The sequence below is a fragment of the Protomyctophum bolini genome (genome assembly GCF_963924005.1).
Source record: "Protomyctophum bolini genome assembly, chromosome: 8".
In the NCBI taxonomy this organism is placed as follows: Eukaryota; Metazoa; Chordata; class Actinopteri; order Myctophiformes; family Myctophidae; genus Protomyctophum; species Protomyctophum bolini.
In genome coordinates, this window is record NC_137869.1 from 22,402,853 (window position 1) to 22,424,541 (window position 21,689).

Below are 21,689 nucleotides of genomic sequence, written 5' to 3' on the forward strand. Positions count from 1 at the left end.
TTGAAGATATCTAGGACTATTCCATGCCAATCGTCCATTGTGGGTGTGATTGGGGATAGCCATCTTCTTGTTATTGACTTTTTGCTGGCTGCCAGGAGAATCTGCAGTAGCTTTGTGTATCTCGACTGGTTAAGACATTCAATGTGGCCCAGGTACATGGTTGTGAAGTTGAAAGGTATTGGAGTATTAAATACTGAGCACAGTGATTTGTGAATATTGTTCCAAAACACCCCCAATTTGGGGCACCCCCAGAAAATGTGGAAGTGGTTGGCTTTCTTTGCCCCACACTGCCTCCAGCACAGCCTATCGTCCCCTTTGTATTTTTCCTGGTATGGGGTCTTAAAATATCTAATAATATTTTTCCAACAGTGCTCTCTCCAGTCCATAGAACAAGTTGAGGTAGACTGGAACTCCCAGATCCCTCCCCATACTTCCTCTGAGAGTTCAACTCCTGCGTCCCTCTCCCATCTCTCTTTGATGTACAACGTGCTTTCATTCTTAGCATCTGAAATGGCGCCATATAACTCAGAGATGGACTTACTTGGCTCCACTGTGAGAGCTGACTTTAATATGAAAAAGAATTCTGATTCAACTGCAGAAAACTCTTTGAATTTGCATTCTTGATTGATATAGTGCCGCACCTGGAGGTATCTGTAAAAGTCAGCCTGTTCCAGACCATGTTTGACTTGTATTGATCTGAAACTATCAATTTCAGTTCTTTGCATAAATGACATGTAAGTTGTGATTCCTTTCTCTATCCATGACTTAAATCTAATGTCGCCTCTATTTGGGACAAAGTCTGTGTCGAAGGCACACCATCTGAAAAGTTTCAACATTTTTTTTAAACCACATGACCTCACAACCTTTTGCCACACATTTAACGTATGGTTTATCCATGGGTTATTGATCCTCTCTAATCGGTCCGCCAAACCCCTGTCACCTATTGCAGCCTGCAGAGGGAAGTCAGCAACTAGACCAAGCTCCAACTCCTTCCATCTCGCTTTATACCCCCTGTTACTCCAGTATAACAGAGGAGTTATCTGGGCTGCATAATAGTAATTTCTTAAACAGGGAAGAGCCATGCCCCCTTTGTCCTTTCTCAGTTGTAGGGTGCTATATTTAATTCTTGGTTTCTTCCCTTGCCAAATGAACCTAGAAATCCATTTGTCCCATTCTCTGAATTGTTTATCGTCCACTTCTACTGGGAGATTTCTAAAGATGTAAAGTAAGCGGGGAAGAATGTTCATCTTGACTGAACTTATTCTTGAGTTTAGGCTTAGGAAGGGGATTAGGTTCCATCTATGTAAATCAGATTTAATTTTCATCGATATGGGACCATAATTAGCTTGCCTTAACTTTGAAGGATCTTTCGTCACATTTATTCCCAAGTATTTGATTTCTTCGTTGTCCCATTTCAAATCATATTTTTCCCTCAGTCCCCTTGGGGCATTAAAGTTTAGAGCCATGACCTGTGTTTTAGAAGTGTTGAGCTTATAACCGGATAGTTCACCATAACCTGATAGTAGTGACATCAGTTCGTTAAATGACCTCTCAGGGTCCCCCCCTAAGTACACGAGGACATCATCTGCGAACATGGCGGCCTTGTGTTCGATACCCCCCATACTTATGCCTTTGACGGCTTCACTCTGTCTTATTAATTGGCCTAGGGGTTCAATAAATAAATCGAAGAGGAGAGGCGAGATTGCGCACCCCTGCCTCGAACCACGTTTCAAAACGAAAGCATCAGACAAATCTCCATTAATCTTGATACGAGCTGTAGGTTTGTCGTATAGGGTCTGAATAACTTTTATAAATGTTTCATCAAAACCAAATTTCGCCATTACTTTGTAAAGGAAGGTCCACCTTACGGAATCAAAGGCTTTTCTTGAATCCAGGGCTACTAGGATTGCTTTGGATTTGTCCTCAGTAGTTTGACTTAAGATGTGTAGTGACCTCCTAATATTGTCTGAGGTTTGCCGGCCGCACAAAAACCCTGCCTGGTCCAAACTTATGATGGAGGACAAAGTGTTCTCCAGCCTCCGGGCCATAATAGAGGTGAAAAGTTTATAGTCTAAATTTAAAACACTTATCGGTCGATAATTGTCACATTCTAGTTTATCTTTTCCCTCTTTTGGAATGACTGAGATAATGGCCTCCTTCCACGAGGGCGGGGCATCGCCTCCCCGCAGGATCCCATTGAAAGTATTGAGCAACAATGGTGACAACTCCGCTCTCAACGTTTTATACCATTCTGTGTTAAAACCGTCTGAACCCGGGGACTTCCCTGCTTTTAGCCTGGAAATGGCTGAGTCCACTTCTCCGCTTGTAATTGGTTTTATCAAATTTACATTTTGTGGGTCAGTAAGGACTGGTAAATCCAGGGAGTTCAAAAAAGAATCTATCTGGGTTTCATCTGCTGCTTGGGGTTGAGAATATAGTTCTCTGTAGAAAGTTTCAAAACACTCTTGGATTTTTTCTGCTTTGTTTTCGATATCCCGGGACACAGGATTTCGTATTTTATAAATTGTGTTTTCTTCTTGTTGTTTACGCAGTTTATAAGCCAGATATTTAGCTGATCTACCACCCGTCTCATAGTATCTCTGTCTTAGGAAAAGAAGCTTTTTGTGAGTTTCTTGTGTATAGATGTCATTAATTTCCCCCTGCGTTTTCCTGATTTCCTGTTTCAAGTTGGAACCTGCAACATTACTGTCAGCCACCTGCAGCTGTTTTAATTTATTTTCTAGTTCCAGCAGCTTTTGCCTCTTGAGTTTTTTTTGATACGAGGTTAGAGAAATGATTTTCCCCCTCATTACAGCCTTTAATGCGTCCCACAATATCGCAGGTGAAACCTCCTCCGAGGTGTTCAGCTCTAGATATTCTTTAATATCTTTTTTAATCTTTGTCAATGTAGTCGGATCATTTAATATGTATGAATTTAGTCTCCAGAGGGTTTTTCTAGCTTTCCTCTCCAGGAGCAGGGACAGATTAACTGGACTATGGTCTGACAGGTCAATTGTTGCAATGTTGCAGTTCCTTATCTTGAATCTGTCTGAGCTGAACATGAAAAAATAATCTAGCCTAGCATATACAGAATGTGGGCATGAGTAGTGAGTGTACTCTCTATTACTAGGGTGCAGTTCTCTCCACACGTCAATAATACCCAGTTCCACCATTAGTGAGTTCACCTTCCTACTAATGGGGTTGTTCTGATTTGCTGTGCCTGAGGAGTCTTTTTTAGTTAACCGTATGTTGAAGTCACCCCCCGACAGGACCACCCCCTGAGAATTAACCATTAAATCAAAAATACGTCTGTATAGAGCCCATTCGCTTCCCGGTGGGATGTATACATTTATTATTGTTATCAATGAACCCTCTATTTTTCCTGTAATCTTGATAAACCTTCCCTCGTCATCCCTGGTTTCTGAAATATGTTCGTAGTTAACTGAGGCTGAGATGAGGGTTGCAACCCCTCTCCTATGGCTTGGAATATTAGATGATGAAAACACATGTCTAAAACCCATCTTTTTTAATTTTTCGTGCTCAGATTGATTCATGTGTGTCTCCTGAAGGAGAGCGATCTGTGCCTTTTCCCTCCTTAATTTAGCTAGTATCTTAGACCTTTTAATAGGATTCAAAACCCCATTTACATTGAAAGAAATTATTTTCACCGGCTCAACCTGCATATCTGTTATTATGTGCAACGGTCAACACCCCTCCTCTCTCCTTAAATAAACAAAAAACCCTCAGCATAAGGAAAGAAAAAACAGTCAAAATACACACAAAATAATAATACCGTACTTGGTCAAAAAACATTGTAAACCTGAGTTCCAGCAGTGGAACCCTTCCACTGCCCATTCTCCTAATAAAGGGAAAACCTCTCCCTGCTTGTGCTAGAGGGCCCTTATCCACCCTGATGACAGCTATGAAAGAAAGATCTTGCATAGTAGTTTGTCTCGGTCGTATCAAAACAAATGCAGCAATGTTGTGTCTATTAGAATATAACCCACCCCCCCCCCCCCCCCTATTTTATCAACTAGCTTTCAGTGATATGACATTCCACATATTTAGTCCCACTTAATTTCAAGACAGTGTGTTGAAACCCATTCCTTCATTCCCCCAGATTATCAGTTTGATTTCAGTGATATATTAGTGCCCCCGACACACACACACACACACACACACACACACACACACACACACACACACACACACACACACACACACACACGTCACTCATCCCCCCATGTTATCGGTTAAATTTCAGTGATATATTTTTGGTGTTTTGGCTCCCCCCCCACACTCATTCCCACATACCCCCACACACACACACACACACACACACACACACACACACACACACACACTTGTCATTTCAATTGCATCGGTATACCCCCCCCCCCCCCCCCTTTTTTTTATCCCTTTGGAAAGAAAAACAAAGGAAGATTAGTCTGTGTCTTCACGTCTGAATACTTGCAGCCTCTCTATGTATCCTGGAACCCCGCTGGCCCGCGGTGGGCGCGCTCCCCCTGCCGTCTGCCACGCACCTCTCCTGATCCTCTCCCAGAGCGTTGTTGGTTTCTTGATCACTGCAACCGCCAGTCCACGCCTCGCCAGGTCTGCCGTCGCCTCTTCCACTGTAGCATATGTCTTCGTCCCATCGGCGTGGTGGACTCTTAGTCGTGCAGGAAACAGCGTCTGGAACCGTGTGTCTTTTGTTTTCAGAGCTCTCCGTGCCTCAGCATACTCCTTTCTTTTGGCCAATATTTCGGGTGCATAATCATGGTCCAGGCTGATTTTACAGTTTAGCCATGTAAAGCCCTTCTTCTCCCAGGTCTGCTTAATCACTTCTTCTTTCATGGTGTAGCTCAGGAACTTTACCACGATCGATCTGGGTTGGGCACCATTTGGGGGCAGCGGTGCCATGGCGCGGTGCGCTCTTTGTATCTGTAATGGCGTCGTTGGGGGGATATTCAGATTCTCTCTTAGCATCTTTGCCACAAAGGGGATAAGGGACCTTGCTGTCCCCTCTGTCCCCTCTGCTACCCCGTATATTCTCACGTTGTCCCTCCTGGACCGTCCCTGTAAATCAGTTATCTTAGTTTGGAGAGCCTCCTGGATCGTTAGCATCTCTGCTAGTATCTCTTCCACGTTCTGTAGCCTTTCCTCACTGCCTACGATCCTAGCTTCGGCCTGGTCCACCCTCGCGTTTGTTTTAGCTATTTCCCCTTTCAGGTCTTGCATCTGTTTCTTATTTTCTTGCCTGAAACCGCGCAGTTCCCTCAGAATTATAGCCAGATTTACCTCCTCCTCTTGGTCGGAGCAGGGTGAGGGGGGGCAAGCGCCGCTAGCCACCGCGGCCGGAGATCCCACGGTGATGTCCACTGGTTGCTGCGTTGCCGAAGTGCTAGGGTTAGCATCATTGTTAGCTTCAGGTTGCTGTGCTTCGTTATCGCCGCCGGCATGCGTACTCTCCCTTGCTTTCTTTTTCCTTTCTTTCAACACCATCCTCGCCCCTTCTTATGAGTAAATATAACTTGACTTCTTGATATTTTAGTTGACTTTGGGGCCGATATTATATCTTTTGACCGAGCGAACTTTCCTCAAGCTGTCATCCTCTCAAACCGGAAACCGGAACTCCGAATACCTCTCTTTAATGTCTTATCTGTGCTGGTTGGATTGGTTTGGATTAAGTGCTCTTTGACATCATCGCTGATCATGTGACCCTTAACCTCCATCTGTGTCTAATCAAGTGACACAGATCAAACTTGTCTTTTATTACTTATCAGTACTAGCATTTCGGATGTTTGGGCTGTTTCTGATAGTTTACTATCGGGGGAAAGTCCTATAACCTCCCGCTCGGTCTGAATTTCATAGCCAGTGGATGCAAAAGGCGTTCCTAAACAGGCAGCCATCGGACCATGTTCAGCTTTGATCTCGCCATGCACAGATGATAACAATACTTAATCACAGCTGAAATCTGGCAATGTTTATACGTCATGTATGACTCTCAACTCCCATTTAATTTAAACAATGAATTTAACCATCCGCAACAGTCACTGACACAAAGGCTTGTAAACGAGTGGTGAATAAACAGACTATAACAATCTGAAAGTCCAGAGATGCCCCGCAGTGTCCACATTTTATGAACACATCTGTCATTGTTTGATGCCTTGTGCCTCGTCCAGGCGCCCCATCGCTCTCTGTTATTGTTGCTGGAACACAACGCGCCGTTGACTGCATACGCTCAGCTCCCCTTTGGTTGTCAAGCAGGCCCTTGAATCCTCACATTGTGGATGGTTTCTACCACCTACTAGCCCGGAGGAGCTCTATCTCTCGTCATAAGGTGATCAGAGGGCGTCAGAGGAGGGCAGTGTAATTCAGGGTTCATGCCAGCAGAGATGCAGCTCATCGGCATTCATGATCTCCATCTGTGTGGAGTTGAGCTTTGTTCCCTGGCCAATGGGATGCATGCTACGGGACTGGCAGAGTGGGCACCAGTCCCAGCATTAGCACTTGTGAAGTAGAAAATGACTCACCCTTCCAGGCAGAGCTATAAGCTCATTTCCTGTTTGCTGGGCTATAAGTCTGCTCTTTTTGCGTTTAAACTACGGCTGAAGCTAGACTTACGAGAAGCCCCTCTCTGTTTTATAGAGCACAATTAGTAGTGTTCCCTGATTAACCTGAGACGGAGGCCACATCACAGTTTGAGTGCAGACGTTTACATGCTGTTGTGCACAATGTCTATTCTCAAACACACATACAAGTGCGCGCACACACACACACACACACACACACACACACACACACACACACACACACACACACACACACACACACACACACAGAGTTAACTCCTAGAGATGCTCCATCCATTCGATGGAACCAACTTCTCTATCACAACCTGTACATATACAGATCGACAGTAGAGATCCGTGCACTAACTCACACAATGCACTGCCAGAACCTGTCTCTCTGAGCCAAGCGAGCGATGAAATTGAAGCAATCATGGCCATTATTTGTCGAATGTTTTGCCGGTCTGGTAGCAGATGTTGGGGCTAAAGGGGAAACCATTTACGGTCTGTGATTGATGATTTGGGGGTAATGAATCAGGCTTGTAACCATTTCAGGGGCCTGTCAGATCGGTACTCGGCATGCTTCCACTTGAGCGCAGCTGGGACGTGGCAACGGCAAAACCGGGAGCACCTATCTCTCCTCCTCCTCCTCCTCCTCCCCTCTTCCTCCTCCTTGTCTTCTCCTCTCCTTGTTGGCGCACGGTAACTGCCCCGGACAGTCAGCGCACCGCTGTCCCTGTGCCTGCTGGGAAAGATATCATGGGATAAACGGGAGATGCGAGCAGATTTAGTGTAATAGATTTACTGTGCGGTGGAGGACTGGAAGGAGATGCTGTTTTAAACTTCTTACTTTCCTAACAGGGCCGAGTACGCCAGCTCTGGACTCCTTCATGTTCAGCCCCTGACAGAACATTCACATGTCACTGTGATTTGTCACATGGCTCTTGGAAGAAACATTTAGTAATATCTGTGGAAAAAAAACCTGGACTAGACCTAGACTGTCTTGTTAATGTCAATGCCTCAGATGGAAAGGTCATATTATTTTTTTTCGTGCATATTTTCAAGTGCAGGTCCAAAGATGTGCACGCACGCACGCACACACGCACGCACGCACACACACAGTGCAGACAAACATACACATATTATGCACAAATTGACACACTCGCAGGCATGCACATACTGTATGCACATTCTCTCACGCAAACATGTTCATAATATTCAAATTAGATAAAGCTTTATTGATCCCTAAGGGGAAAATGGGTATAATACACAAACGTAAACCCAAAACATACACATGCACACAGGCTATTCTGTAACCTTATTCCTCCTTTTAAATGTCCTACTGTTCAAAGTGAACACATGTAAAGATTTAGTCCATTATTCTATCATGAGAACAAACAGCTGAAGGAACGACAAGGTCCAATCCCCATGGCAGCACAAACAATGTACCCCAAATTACAACCAGCGCAAAAACACAGAACATTGTACTTTTTCAAAGCCACTCCGATTGGATGGAAGTTGTCAAAACAAAACCCTGTCGCCACGAAGCGGCTTTTAATTGGATCAAAGGGAGGACGGCCGGAGCCTCCGAGGGGCCCCCGAGTTTATTTGGCACATTTAGGGTATTAACTTTGTTTGTCTTTCAGGCCTGTACGCTGGCTCCAGCACCCCCCATCACGGTGCCTCGGTGGAGCTCCTCTCCCCCGCCCCCGGCTCGGCCTCCACAGCCGACCTGCCCCCACCCAGGCAGCACCGACTGGACAGAGACCTCAACAGCCCCCACCACCTGTCCCCGCTGGCCGCCATGGACGGCACGCGAGACGGGTCAGTCCTCAACTCTGTGATCAGCATAACAATGTCATTTATCCATCTATCCATTCATCCATCCATTCACACAGTACGAGCCTCAGTGATAAAGGTCTGAAAAACAAAATGTTGTGGAATTTTGAAAAAATTGTTATCATTGTGATACAGATAAGTAGGAACTTCAGATATACTATGTTGGATACGTTCATCCAAGCCTTGAATGCGATCGATTGAATGATCTTTCAAATCATTAAATTGGCTGCCGTGTTACATGTAGGTGCTATGATGGGTGGGCCGTGAACGATTTGGAGATTTTTAAGTGGAACCATGATCCAGAAAAGGTTGGGAACCGCTGTCACCATGGCATGTCCTTTTCATGCACCTGGGAGCAGTGTATGAATAACAATATTTTTTTAATGATATCAACTTTTGTCAGATAATTGGTTGACAGGCTGTCATTCATTGACAGTCTCGTGGTGACAGCACATACTGACTGCACAGTTTGAAACGTACTCTGTGCTATTTAGAAACCTCAATTAAATCATGTAGTGTATCACAAAACAAGGCATCAGAAAACATGTGTGATATGGCTTATTTTATTGTCCTGAACCGATTATTTTACAAAGAGGTCACCGTCATTCAAGGATTGTATTCATTGTGCCCACCTGAGCTCATTCCATCCAGCTTCAGATTGACTCCCAGTGTGCTGAATATGCCAGCTATAGATTTGCCAGACCAAGAAAGTGGCGTCCGTGTCCTTTCCTTCTTTACATGGCCATGACTGATCGGGACCCATATGCCACATGTCGTGTTAGGAATGTAGAAGCGCTTCTTTTGTATCACTCAACGCCCGTGCGTGCATACTTTGTCATTGCCCAATACATGCTGTTTCACTAGTAAGAGACCACACCTTCGCTCAAGATTAACAGTTCATTGAAACAGAATGACAGAAATGCGGAGTGGAGTGAGGAACCCAAGGTAGGGCGAGACTCAGGGTGGGGGCGTAGTCTCTGGAGCTGACAGTCAACTTTGCTCTACTCGGAATGATGGTTTCTGGATCTGGTGGTTGAGGTATTGGTTAACATTTATGGATACATTTACATTGAGGATCTGAATGTGTATCTATCTATTAAAGTTTTTCATGTGTCTATGAGGTGACAGTACTTCATTAGACACCCTGGAGTTGTTTTTATGTGCAATGGTGTATTAACTTTGTATTTAGTGTTTCTTCCTGGAGGCTGAACCCTTGACAGTCAAACGGGCCAATGAAGTAAACAGTAATATAGTGACACCACACTATCAGCCCCTCCCCCTTTATCATACAACTACAGCTGTGGGTTCAGGTGGATCACCACCCATCACCACCCACCAGGCAATCCAGGCATACTTAATGAGCTGGTGGGCGTGTCCACATAAAAGCATGATTTTAACCAATACTGTACACTTTTTGGAAAAAGTTCTTCCCCCTTATATTGTAATAATACCTAATGATCATGTTTTAGGGTGGAAAAAAATGGTGGCACTCCATCTTTAAGGATGCAAGCCAACAGCTCTTGGTTTGATGTTGAACCTACTGTATGCTTCACCATCCACGGTTCAATTCACTCACAATTGTGGATCTTTGTTTTTTTAACATTCTTTACATGCATTTCTTAAATAGTGCAAAAAATACTGTATCAATCTAAATAAATGCTAAAAACTAGAAGAATTTGTGTAATCAAAAAACAAACATAACCAGATAAAAACTCATTTCAAATGCTCTTCGGAAATGCATGGAATTCATCTAAACAGTTAATCTCATCTAATGCAAAGGATGAACATATGAATGAACCCTACTGCATTTACGTGACATTAGTTATCATCTCAACTCATTCAAAAGTTTACTTTTTGCCAATCCACAGACCCAAAAACAGAGGTTCGAACCGAACTATGGGTTAACTGAACCGTTGCACCTCTAGCATCTATCCATCTACTGTACCTTGTGAGCTATAGAAACAGATACACGGACAGGTCAGGGGATCACCCCCCCCCCCCCCGACTCCAACACCCCCCTGGTTGTATCATTGTCATCACACTTATCACAGTGTGGGATCAGTGTGTCGCAGTGTGTCATGGAGCAGGGTCAGTTCCCTGGAGTTATCCAGACGATTAATTTTCACCAGAGAAGCGTCCCAAAACCCACAGCCAAACCAACGGAGGCCGCGTTAGGTAAAGCGTTCCGGAACGTCAGTGTCTTACCGGCCGGCCGGGCCGGGCTGACATCCTTCTGGCTGCGTTCTCTGGAAAGAAAGCTCAACTCCACAGCACTCCTAACACAATAATTGTCCTCAGGGGAGAGGGGTGTGTGATGGTCACTACCGGGTCAGGATGACATATCATCGTGTGCTCTATTTCTGGCACTGGGCTTGGTGTTCATAAGGTCCCCCATCTCCACTGGAGAGGATGCTGTCATAACGCAGTGACATACATGACCGTCTTGGACGGACATGAGTCACGCGTCACGCTGCCAAGGCAGCGTGATAGGATTATCCTGTAGTGTCAAATGTTTTACGCTGTGTACTGTAACACTCGTTATGTACAGTTTTGTTGTTCTGACCTCGGGAGAATAATGTTATTGCTGGCGTCATGTGCCGCGTTGCCTCACAGTTCGTCATATGGTCATGTTTTTTAAATTGTACAGTTTTAAAAATATGTAGTTAGCTTTGTATGAATAATAAGGAATATAGAAGTACATTTCTCATCACAACAACATTGAATGATTCCTGTACCAAGATGCATACTATATACTGTACATTTATCATGGAAGCTGTACAATGTTCTATGTAATGAATACTGCATTCATAGAAAAGAAAAGTCATGGACACTGACAGCTATCGGCTATCGGCTTTATAGCAGCAATTGGATAAGTCAATATGGTTCCCAAAGTAGGGTCCAGGGACCCTTTGGGTTCCTTGAAGGGATTCCAAATGGAAACCCCCCAGGACTGTGACTCTGAAAGTGTACACAAGGAGCCAAATGGACCCTTGCGGGTCCATTTGTACACTTTTATGGGGGGTCCTTGGAATTAAAAAGGCTTGAGAAGCACTGAAGATAAGTCAATGGTATTATCCGGCAGGCATGGTATCCGGCAGGCATGGTGTCCTGCCCCCACATGAAGGAGCATGTTTCCCCCAATGGAGGCTTTCTGTGTTAAACCCTCTAAGACTTGATCACAGTCGACGCCAAGTCAGCTGTTTTTACCTCTCTCTCTCTCTCTCTCTCTCTCTCTCTCTCTCTCTCTCTCTCTCTCTCTCTCTCTCTCTCCCTCCCTCTCATCCTCTCTCCATGTGTCCATCATATTGTATCTATTAAATAGATTGTATTATCTATATCGCCTTAATCTATCCATCTGTGTGTGTGTGTGTGTGTGTGTGTGTGTGTGTGTGTGTGTGAGTGAGAGAGCAACAATATGTTTCCTATTAAGATCCATGATTTCCCAAGAGAGCCTACAGTGCAGCAGAGTTACAAAAACTTGGTGTCGTCAGGAGGTGTGCGTGTGTGTGTGTTTGTGTGAGCATGCGAGCACACATGCGTGCATGCATGTGTGTGTGTAATGTACTAAACAATGTGCCTAAAACCAGGGAGGTAGGGAAGCAAAACACTCTTTTACTGTTTAATAACATTGAGAAAGAGTGGATGGAATCAAGCACCATAAAGCCTGTATTTCAAAAGTGATGGCTTTACGTAAACATGGACTCTTTTAACTCTGTGGTCTGGTGTTCTGGGGTTTGGTGAGGATTGTGTGTGTGTGTGTGCGTGTGCATGTGCGTGTGTGTGTGTGTGTGGGTGTGTGTGTGTGTGTGTGCTTGGCTGTGTGGCTGTGTGTGTGAGAAAAATGAAATTCAAAGCTTTCTTGGCGCGTTACCTTATGCACGCTCTTGCACACATGTGCACTACATATGCGTTTTTGTGTATGTGGCTATGTGCCTATAATATGAGAATTTATGCAGTTGTGAATTGTGTTGCCCGTGTGCATACTGTATATTATATGCGAGGGAGTGAGAGGTTTATATACAGTAGATTAAAGCAGGAAACACACATGATTGCGTGTGATTAGAGTGCGAGGCATGGATGACAGGTCAGGTTTCCAGCACAAACAGTGGAACAGACCTGGTAAATAACTTCTAAATGTTGTGGATGTAAACATCCTATACCGTAAAATCCCCAGTATTAATTCAGCCGTCTGTAAATCTCCTGCGTGATGGGAGACCATATTTCTACTGTTCTTCCATCATGGAATCACCACTTGGCATGGGTGGGCACTGGAGACTGGGAGAGGTTGGCATGGGTGGGCACTGGAGACTGGGAGAGGTTGTCATGGGTGGGCACTGGAGACTGGGAGAGAGGTTGGCATGGGTGGGCACTGGAGACTGGGAGAGAGGTTGGCATGGGTGGGCACTGGAGACTGGGAGAGGTTGGCATGGGTGGGCACTTGAGACTGGGAGAGAGGTTGGCAATGGGTGGGCACTGGGAGCGGTTGGCATGGGTGGGCACTGGATACTGGGAGAGGTTGGAAGAAATTCCATAATAATTATAATTATTATTATATTGTATCAACATATACTGGGGATGTCCATTATTATCGGCCTCCTGATATTATGCATAAAGAATAAGTTCTTACTGTATGGTGTGTTACTTTAAAATGATGGTAGAGCGCTGCAGAGGGCAGTGTGTGTCTGTGCAGCTCGCGCTCGTTGACGCTCGTTAATGCTATAGGCATCAAGGCAATTATTATGCTTTGTCAAATAGGCCAACATATATGTGATGTTGTTACCTGTCAATGACAATTACAGTAGTTGACTTTTGGTGAAAAAGCATACCTATATGGGTATCGGTTGAGATCGGATGTTGTTATATCGGATATTGGCAAAACAAAGTCAATATCGGACATCTCTAACATATACAGTACTGTACCATACAGATTGGTTAAAATAATGCTTTATTCGTTAAAGTAAGTTTCTGTTTTCCACGGAGGATTTGACTATGTGTCAGTGCTGCTGTAGCTGAAACATGGAGTTTGGTCTTGGGTCAGCCACTGGAAGGTGATGTTGTTTCAAGCCTTAAAAAGCAGCAGCGTACATGGAGCGCCGTCCAATTATACCGTGGCGTTTCGGGACCTCTTTCTCAGCAGCATGTACAATTACCATCGCGGGGAAAGGAATGGAAAGTGAAAGAGACCCGAGTAGCGGATCCTGTAACACCAGCTACACAGGCAGGGTGACATATTGGAAGTGAGACAGCGGTCTGTTTCATAGTGTGCTTGATGAGGAACATCTGAACCGCTGCTTGTGTGTGTGTGTGTGTGTGTGTGTGTGTGTGTGTGTGTGTGTGTGCGTGCCTGCCTGCCTGCCTGCCTGCCTGCCTGCCTGCCTGCCTGCCTGCCTGCCTGCCTGCCTGTCTGCGTGCGTGCGTGCGTGTGTGCGTGCGCCATAGCATGCATCTGTGCAGCAAATGCTAAGAATCCCCATTTTCCTTTCACATGTAGCTTAAGTGCTTGTTGGAGCACAATATTAAGTAATGTTCCATGTTCTTGTTTCTTCCCCAAATCTTACATGTACAGTATCTGACGTGATGACAGGAGAATTGTGGCAATTTACAGATTTACAGATTTTTGTCAAATCTAGCATGTTCTAAAGGGGAGCATGCCTTGGTTAGACATACTAACAGTCCGACAACACTGTCGCTCCCGACATGTGTCACCAGTTACAACTAAGCCGTGGCTGGGTTAAAACTCACCCGTGGGCCGTGGCTCCCGACAAGCGTGGCAGGGTAAAACTAACCTGTGGCAGGTTAAAAGTAACCCGTGGCAACATGTGTGGCACGTTAAAACGAACCCATGGCAGGTTAAAAGTAACCTGTGTCTCCCGACATGCGTGGCAGGTTAAAACTAACTTGTGGCTTCCTGTGAGGTTAGGTTTAGGGTTTGGGTTTTGGGTAGAGTGTTGGACCAATGCCTATCGGACGCATCGTTGTCGTACGTCAGACCAAACACATGCACCCTGTTCTAAAAGCAAATAAGCATGTGAGCATGCACATGAACAGACACATGCACACAACACACTCACATGTACGGATTGCACACACACACACACACACACACACACACACACACACACACACACACACACACACTCATCATTGGCGATTCTGGAACCACACACGTTTGTGCAGTCTGGGCATTGGTATGAGGTGCTGGGGGTGGGGTGTGGAATGGTTGCTCTCTCCTTTCTTTACTGACGCTTGACTGTGGCAGCCCGGCGGAATGGCCATTCCAAAATCTATATAAGAGCAAACACGCACGCACACACACTCTGAACACAATCTGTTCATCACAAAAAAGGGGGGTGGGTGGGCGAGGGGTTAGTGAGAATAGAGAGTCATGCCAGGACCTACAACAAGCTTGGTATGAAATGTCTACTTACATTTGCCTGAAGATGGAGCATTTGATTTACATGTTTAAAGCCCTGAGTATACAGGCTGCTGCCAAAGTCAATATGAGTGCCGCACTTGTTTTTCCCAAACGGTTTAGCGGGACATTAAACATTTTGACAAAATTATCTAACCAACTTGCCTCTAGTGCGGCACCCTCTGACCTCATAGCTAAATGTGTTTACCCTGGCTCAAATGGGCCATTTAGACTCCTTTTACTTTGTAAATACCAGTGTCATTTTTCTGAAGCTAATATTAAAATATGCCAGTTAAAATACATTTGGCGATCAGCGAGGCACGTGTGTGTGTGTGTGTGTGTGTGTGTGTGTGTGTGTGTGTGTGTGTGTGTGTGTGTGTGTGTGTGTGTGTGTGTGTGTGTGTGTGTGTGTGTGTGTGTGTGTGTGTGTGTGTGTGCGTGCATCTATGCGTGTGTATGTGTGTGTGTGTGTGTGTGTGTGTGTGTGTGTGTGTGTGTGTGTGTGTGTACGTGCGCGCGTGTGTGTGTGTGTGTGTGTGTGTGTGTGTGTGTGTGTGCGCCATGTGTAGGTCGTACTAGATGCTTGGGGCCTCTCTCACAGACGAGGCTGTTCAACCATGGCGGCCAGGGCTCATGGACAGATGGGTGGTAAATGTTGTCATTCACTGCCTCAGCCCGTGTGTGGTTATATAATTGCAGAAGGGAGAGTCCACTGCGCCTTTTTCCTGCATATTGATATTAGAAACCCTCTGCAAATATTAGTCTGAGGTGGTTTGATACCTTGGCTATGATTGACACAGGCTAATTGAATTAGAGTGGCTGCAGAGACAGCACAGAGCTACATTAAGAGATACTGCTCTGAAGGGGGACATTCACGGGCCGTAACCCCACACTGTCTTTCTTCCAGCCATTATCATTCTCCAACGATCCAGTAAACCAGTGTCAGTCTTCACAAGTCAAACAAAAACATTCTATGTTATTCAGTCAGCTGGCCCACGGCAGTAAAAGTGGTTGGCCAGTAATTTTGTGGTCCTCAGTTAAAAACATATATAGCCTTCAATTAACTTCTCTATATAAACGATTATTAACACAGATAAAGGTTTCAGGCGATTTCATAGTCAGAATTCCTAAATAAAGACGATGATTAAGGATGGCTCCACCATGTTTTGAGCAGCTATCTGTCCGGGACTTAGGGAGAGCTTCTAAGGGCCCCCAAAATAGCGCCGTCCCTGGCTGAGCTGTTCATGCTTGGGCCTGCGGGGGTTGGCTTAGCCTTAACCTTAGCTCCGCGGCCTGTCTCTCAAGCGCGGCTTTAGCTCGCTAACCAGAACCAGAAGTGTTCCCACCGACCCACGCCAAAGACACTCCTGCCATCCATCAGAGGGGCTTAATGGACGGGCTATACAGACTGGAAGATGAGAGAGGTAGGGGTGGGTGTTTGCGGGGAGCAGATCGAGGGCCGGTGGAAGAGAGGGTCTTATCCCTGGTGGGACAGCACGAGCAGGTGAGGGAAGACGAACGAGGAGCGGCGCAGTGATGCTCATGAATCTTCAACCTTCAGCTCTCTTTCCATCTGCTCATCCATATGCTCATATAGAGCCAAAGCTCCACCATTACGTCACCTGCTGTTGAATCCTCCGGTGTGAAACTCTGGTCACAGGTCCTTGCAGACATGTACTGATGACTTCCATGTCCATGTCGTACCTATTTGTGTTACAGGAATTCCAGTCGCTTTGGCTGGGCTGTTTGTGGCCTAAGGGCTGCATAAGGCCTTTCAGGTCGGAATGTCTACTGTTGATCCCTGTATCTGCTGTAAGGGTTCTGAAGCCAAGCTTCAGTCATGAACTTCATCTGCTGAGTCGAATCACATTCCAAGAAATATCCAAACTTTCCCATAGTAGTCATATTCATTGAGTCATATTGTCTTAAATTTAAGTAAACTGAGTCAGAATGAATGAACTCTTTTCCATTATACTACTGCCAGTGTGAAAGAAAGAAAAAGAAACATCTCAAGTTGGGTCCCCCAACTACCTGTCAATCCATTAAAAACTCTGCCTGTCATTGGAATAGCCTCACTGTTTCCACCTAGCTCTGTGTCCATGTATTAGGCAATGAGGTCCCCCCATCCACTTGACCCTTGAGTCTTTTCAAAACTCATCCTGTTGCTCCTAAGCTCTTATCCTGACATCTCCCCCAACTCAATCCCTATGTATTAGAGGACAAAGGTTAAACCACTTTCTCAAAGCAAAAAGTTATAGGGTTAAGGACAGGGTTAGGGACTGAAGTTGGGGTGCAATGAAGGAGCTGAGATGCAAAGGACGATCATAGAAGGAAAATACCACGGGAGAGATTTATTGGACATATGAAAGATTCTCCTCATACCTTGAACCTGAGTAACTAGTAACATCTCAGAGAGAGAGAGAGAGAGAGAGAGGGTAGGTAGGGAGAGGGAGGGGGCCGAGGCAGCTGGCAGTGATTAGCTTATGATTCACTTTAGCTGCACATAGAGGCTGCTTGTAAAAATATGAACAGTATAACTGTTTCCTGAGTTTGTGCTGACAGCAGCTCCCGGGGGAGTGCCGCTCTCCACAGAAACACATGGCCGCATGCTGGGCCCGTGCCAACCCATGGATTAGCCACGCTTGCTAATGGCTAGCTTGTCCAGTACTGAGGTGAACATGAGGCGCTACACATATGACACTCCTTGACAATGATTCCTCTAAGTCTAAGAGGTAGTTGTATGTTCTACAAAACAACACATACATTAAATGTCTCTTCTCGCAGATACATTAACTTAAAACAATTCTGTCACATCAACACCAGAATGTTTTTTTTTTTTCACTTTAATGTGTATCATGTGAGAAATCTATAAAAAAAAAAAAATTGGCCACTCAAATAAGGTACACCAGATGCAAATTCTTGTATTTTGTCCAAAATCTGTCTTCACCAACCAGCCAACCACTGAGTGCTAGGTGGCAGGTCAGGTCATACATGGAGCTATAAGCTCTCTCTCATTGGTGGACAGCTAAGTCATATAGCAGGCTCCATCCAGCCAGGCCAGAAATGAGCAGTCATCTGAGGGCTCAGCTCCCTCCAGCAACACTCTGTCATCACATTCGTATAGCGCTTAGCGCAAACCATATGCTTCCACAGCACAGCAGCAGCACATAGTTACACAGCAGCAGTTTATGTGTTGGCATTCCTGATATGTAGTCATAAGAGAGTACTAAGTAGCTGTTGAATATCTGGGGAGGTGATTGGCCGGCTCGCTTTTAAAGACAGATCTGTTGGCTATCTGTAGGGATTTGGACCGAGTTGCTGTTTCGTTAAGTTAATGTGAAGTATACAGGCCTGAAAGAAACGTGACATTTTTATTTTCTTGTTTACTTTCACTGAGGATTCAGGTGTTTGGTAACATATCGTGTCAGATACATATGCAATCTTACTGTTTAGTAACATTTGTATATGTGAAAATGTTGAGCGAACTTTAATACGATTATAGTTGAATGCCTCGTATAATGTGCAGTGTGATTCAGCCAAGGGTTTGCGATTCCCTTGATGTTCATGCTTGTCTCTGAGTGAATAGTATCGTTGTTATTCTCAGATATCATTTTTTATTCTTCGATGGATGACATCCAGATTGTAAAACATTCGAGTCGATATAATTATTCCTATCCAAGGATTTGTAATGTTATAGACAACCTGCTCTCATATCCTGCAGTACAGGGCAAAACCCACTGCTTACTACTCCGTTCATTTAGTTGATTTTTTTTAAAGTAACCCAGCATTGGCCCATGATTCTAAATGTTGAAATTACCATCTGTTAGTTATAACCTTTGTTTTAAAAAGCAAATTAGCTGACATGCTTTTTTCCCCTCCTCTCTGAAATGTGATTCACTCAACACAAAGTGTAATGCTTTGATGATTGGATGCAAAAGCAGGCAATGCAACAGACTCAGTATTTAACTGAGAAGCTGACACAATAGATCATTCTTGGAGATATGCTGCATGCCGCAGCATCTGTAAAAATGAATTTTGTCACAGCTGGGTCCAATAGCGCAGACAAAGCCTCATTTATGTAATCAGGATCCAAAAACACGCTACAAGGAATCCTCAAGTTGTTGTTCTCTGGGCCATCAGAGTCCAGTAAACTCACAAACATGTCATGCTAATATCACTTCTTTAATAGTCATCAATGTAAACATGATGTGCTTTCGGCTCCTCGGGCCACAAAGCATGGAATTTCTCAAATGGTGTGGGGGGTGGTTTCACTCGCCTGCATGCATTGGTGTTTGTTGACGTAGGATCATAATATGTGGTAGGAGGACGATTATGTGTGGGGAGCTGAAGTTTCCATAGTGCATACAGCACACCACTGGCCTACATGTTCTGTGTAAGAACACTGACTGCAAATCCGCCGGGTTTGCCAGATCGTGTGGTTAGTCGGTCCACTTTGATTGAGATGTCCCTAACTTAAGAGAATGTGGGAATGTGCCTTAAATTTGACACTCGCAAACCAGTCTCTAAATGCTTTGCTCAACTATCGCTCTATGTTTTTTGTTTTAGCTTTTGTTGCTGGAAAGAAATGTGTTTAAGAACACTACAGATTGCGGAACCAATGCTAAGACTATTTATTTTCAAAGCAGTGTAGGCCTAGGTTTGTTAGCATCCACTGAATTTAGATGTCACTAGACATAATCAGTAGTGGCGATCTCTGATCACCTGGCAATGCGAGACTACTTAAATATGTACACCCACTCATTGTTCTTTCCATTTTTGTTTCTGAATCCATCACAGATGAATTAATGTTTAATCTTTCTTACTTTAATTTGTCCTGTCCTCTAGGGTGACTGGGACTCCTCCTCTTCTGGAGAAACATGTCCATCCTCAACACAAACCCTACTCTCACTACCACCACCATCAGACTGCCAATGAAGGTAACATATTTGACATCTTTTTGTTTGTTTGTTTTACAGGTAAACCATGCACCCTCCAAACATCTCCGTAGTTGTGATACTGGGGAAATGGCTCCATAGTTGACTTGGTCAAAAATAAAAGGCAAAACACATTGCATTGTTTAGGATGTTCCAGTCCTCAAACAAGGCAGACTATACAGTAGGTGTAGTTGAGTTTGTGTTTCCACACCCTCTGGTGGATAGATTTCTAGACAGTCTATAGTAGAGGTACAGACAGTTAAAGACTAATTAAAGAGTATAAATGTGTGTTGGAGATATTGTATCACAATTTTTTTAACTTAAATGGGCACTTTTTTTTACTTAAATGGGCAGTAATATATTTGCATCTCAGTTCTTTCCTGTAGTTTGAAAATAAAAATAAATAATTTAGAACACTTGTTTATTATGCCCCGAACTTCAATTAAAATGGGATTTGGGTGCAAAAAGGTTCCCCTTTAAGCTCATCATCAGGACTTAAAAGAAGTAGCTGCACTGATATTATTCCAGAAATCCTACAATAATCATGTAAAAGGAAAGGCTTCAGGGAGGAAGCCTTAAGAGTTGAGCCACTATCCTAATTGGAAGTGATGGATGCAAAACAGTTGAATCAGTACTGACAGCTTTATGGAGACCATCCCATACCCAAAGGTTGCAAGTTCAATTCTTGAAACAACAACAATACCCTAACTCATCCAAATGCCAAAATGATATCTTCAAATGTGATATACTGTATTGAAATGTATACTGTATGTCATAAATGTAGATTTCTTCTCATGTGACACTCAGTAAAACCTGCCTACCTTGAATGAATGATAAGAATATTTTGAAGTGCTTGGTGTTCCATAAAACAAATGCATAAAGCACAATCCCCAGTGTCATTCTTCAAACCATCACCGGACCACCAGGCCCACATCAAAGGACGCAAGGAGAGGAAGTTGTCTCTCAGAACGTCGATGTTGCCCTGTGGCTCTGTCAGAGCATTTTTTAGCACAGAGGGAGAGATTACAGGCAGAGCATGGAGACAGAGTGGGGAACAACCGCACGCCGGAAGCCTTTCCCCTGCTCTGAATTAGGCCAACAAAACGCTGGCTCATGTAGTCAGCTGTCTCTCAGTGCCCTAACATGGCAGGCTCGGCTGTCACTCTTGAGCCGTTTCCTAATGCCTTAAACACTGTTTTCCCTGTTAAAGATCTACGCATGGACGTCTCTCAAACCACGCTGTGGTCTGGTAGTTGCGTAAAAGCGCTGCAGAAAGGGTTGCTTTCACATTATCGTGACTCCTGCGGTCGTCCCTGAGTACAAACAGAGGAGGAGGGGGGGTGGGGGGTGATTTTACAAACTGCGGGACTGGCAGCATTGGGCCTAAGCACAAATATCGCATTGTCATAACCTTAAAACCCGCATAAAACCCTCAAAACCGGACGTGAGGGCCGTTGACCTTGGAAACACAACCGGCCATAGTCTCTGGTCCGCAGTAAACGGGTGTTAATTAAACTCTGAGTGTAAATGAACACCCAGGATTTTACAGTGTGACACTCGATCTATTATTTTCACGCCCCCGTCTCCTCACCACATCTCTGTCTTCTCTAAGACTACCAGGGCAGTTTTCAGAGCTGCTTCCATTTCGGAGACTCGTCGTCCTACAGAATGGAGCAGACGGTCAGTGGCGTCCCCGTCCCAGCTGATGGCCACGCCTACACGTCCCATCAGCATAACGGCTTCCACATGTCCACTAGCAATGGTGGCTCCGCTGCTGGTGAGGCCACACAGCTGCAGTGATACACGGCACCTAAACTCCTGTCTCTTCTGCTCCTAATATAAACTATTTATTTTGTTACTGGTTATATTAAAGAAGACAAATTGTAAAAAAAATTATATATAAAAAAAACAATGAAGTGATAATAAAGGGTG

General features: G+C 44.6%; 1 protein-coding gene across 2 annotated transcripts in view; it reads left to right on the forward strand.

Moving 5' to 3' along the window:
- Window positions 1–21,689, forward strand: part of glis1b (GLIS family zinc finger 1b) — a 99,415-nt gene that overhangs the window by 75,503 nt on the left and 2,223 nt on the right. For both annotated transcript variants that reach the window (XM_080769348.1, XM_080769349.1), the window contains exons 8-10: window positions 8,219–8,396; window positions 19,669–19,760; window positions 21,370–21,534. In XM_080769348.1, the coding sequence (XP_080625474.1) occupies window positions 8,219–8,396; window positions 19,669–19,760; window positions 21,370–21,534 (435 nt within the window). The remainder of the gene's footprint in view (window positions 1–8,218; window positions 8,397–19,668; window positions 19,761–21,369; window positions 21,535–21,689) is intronic.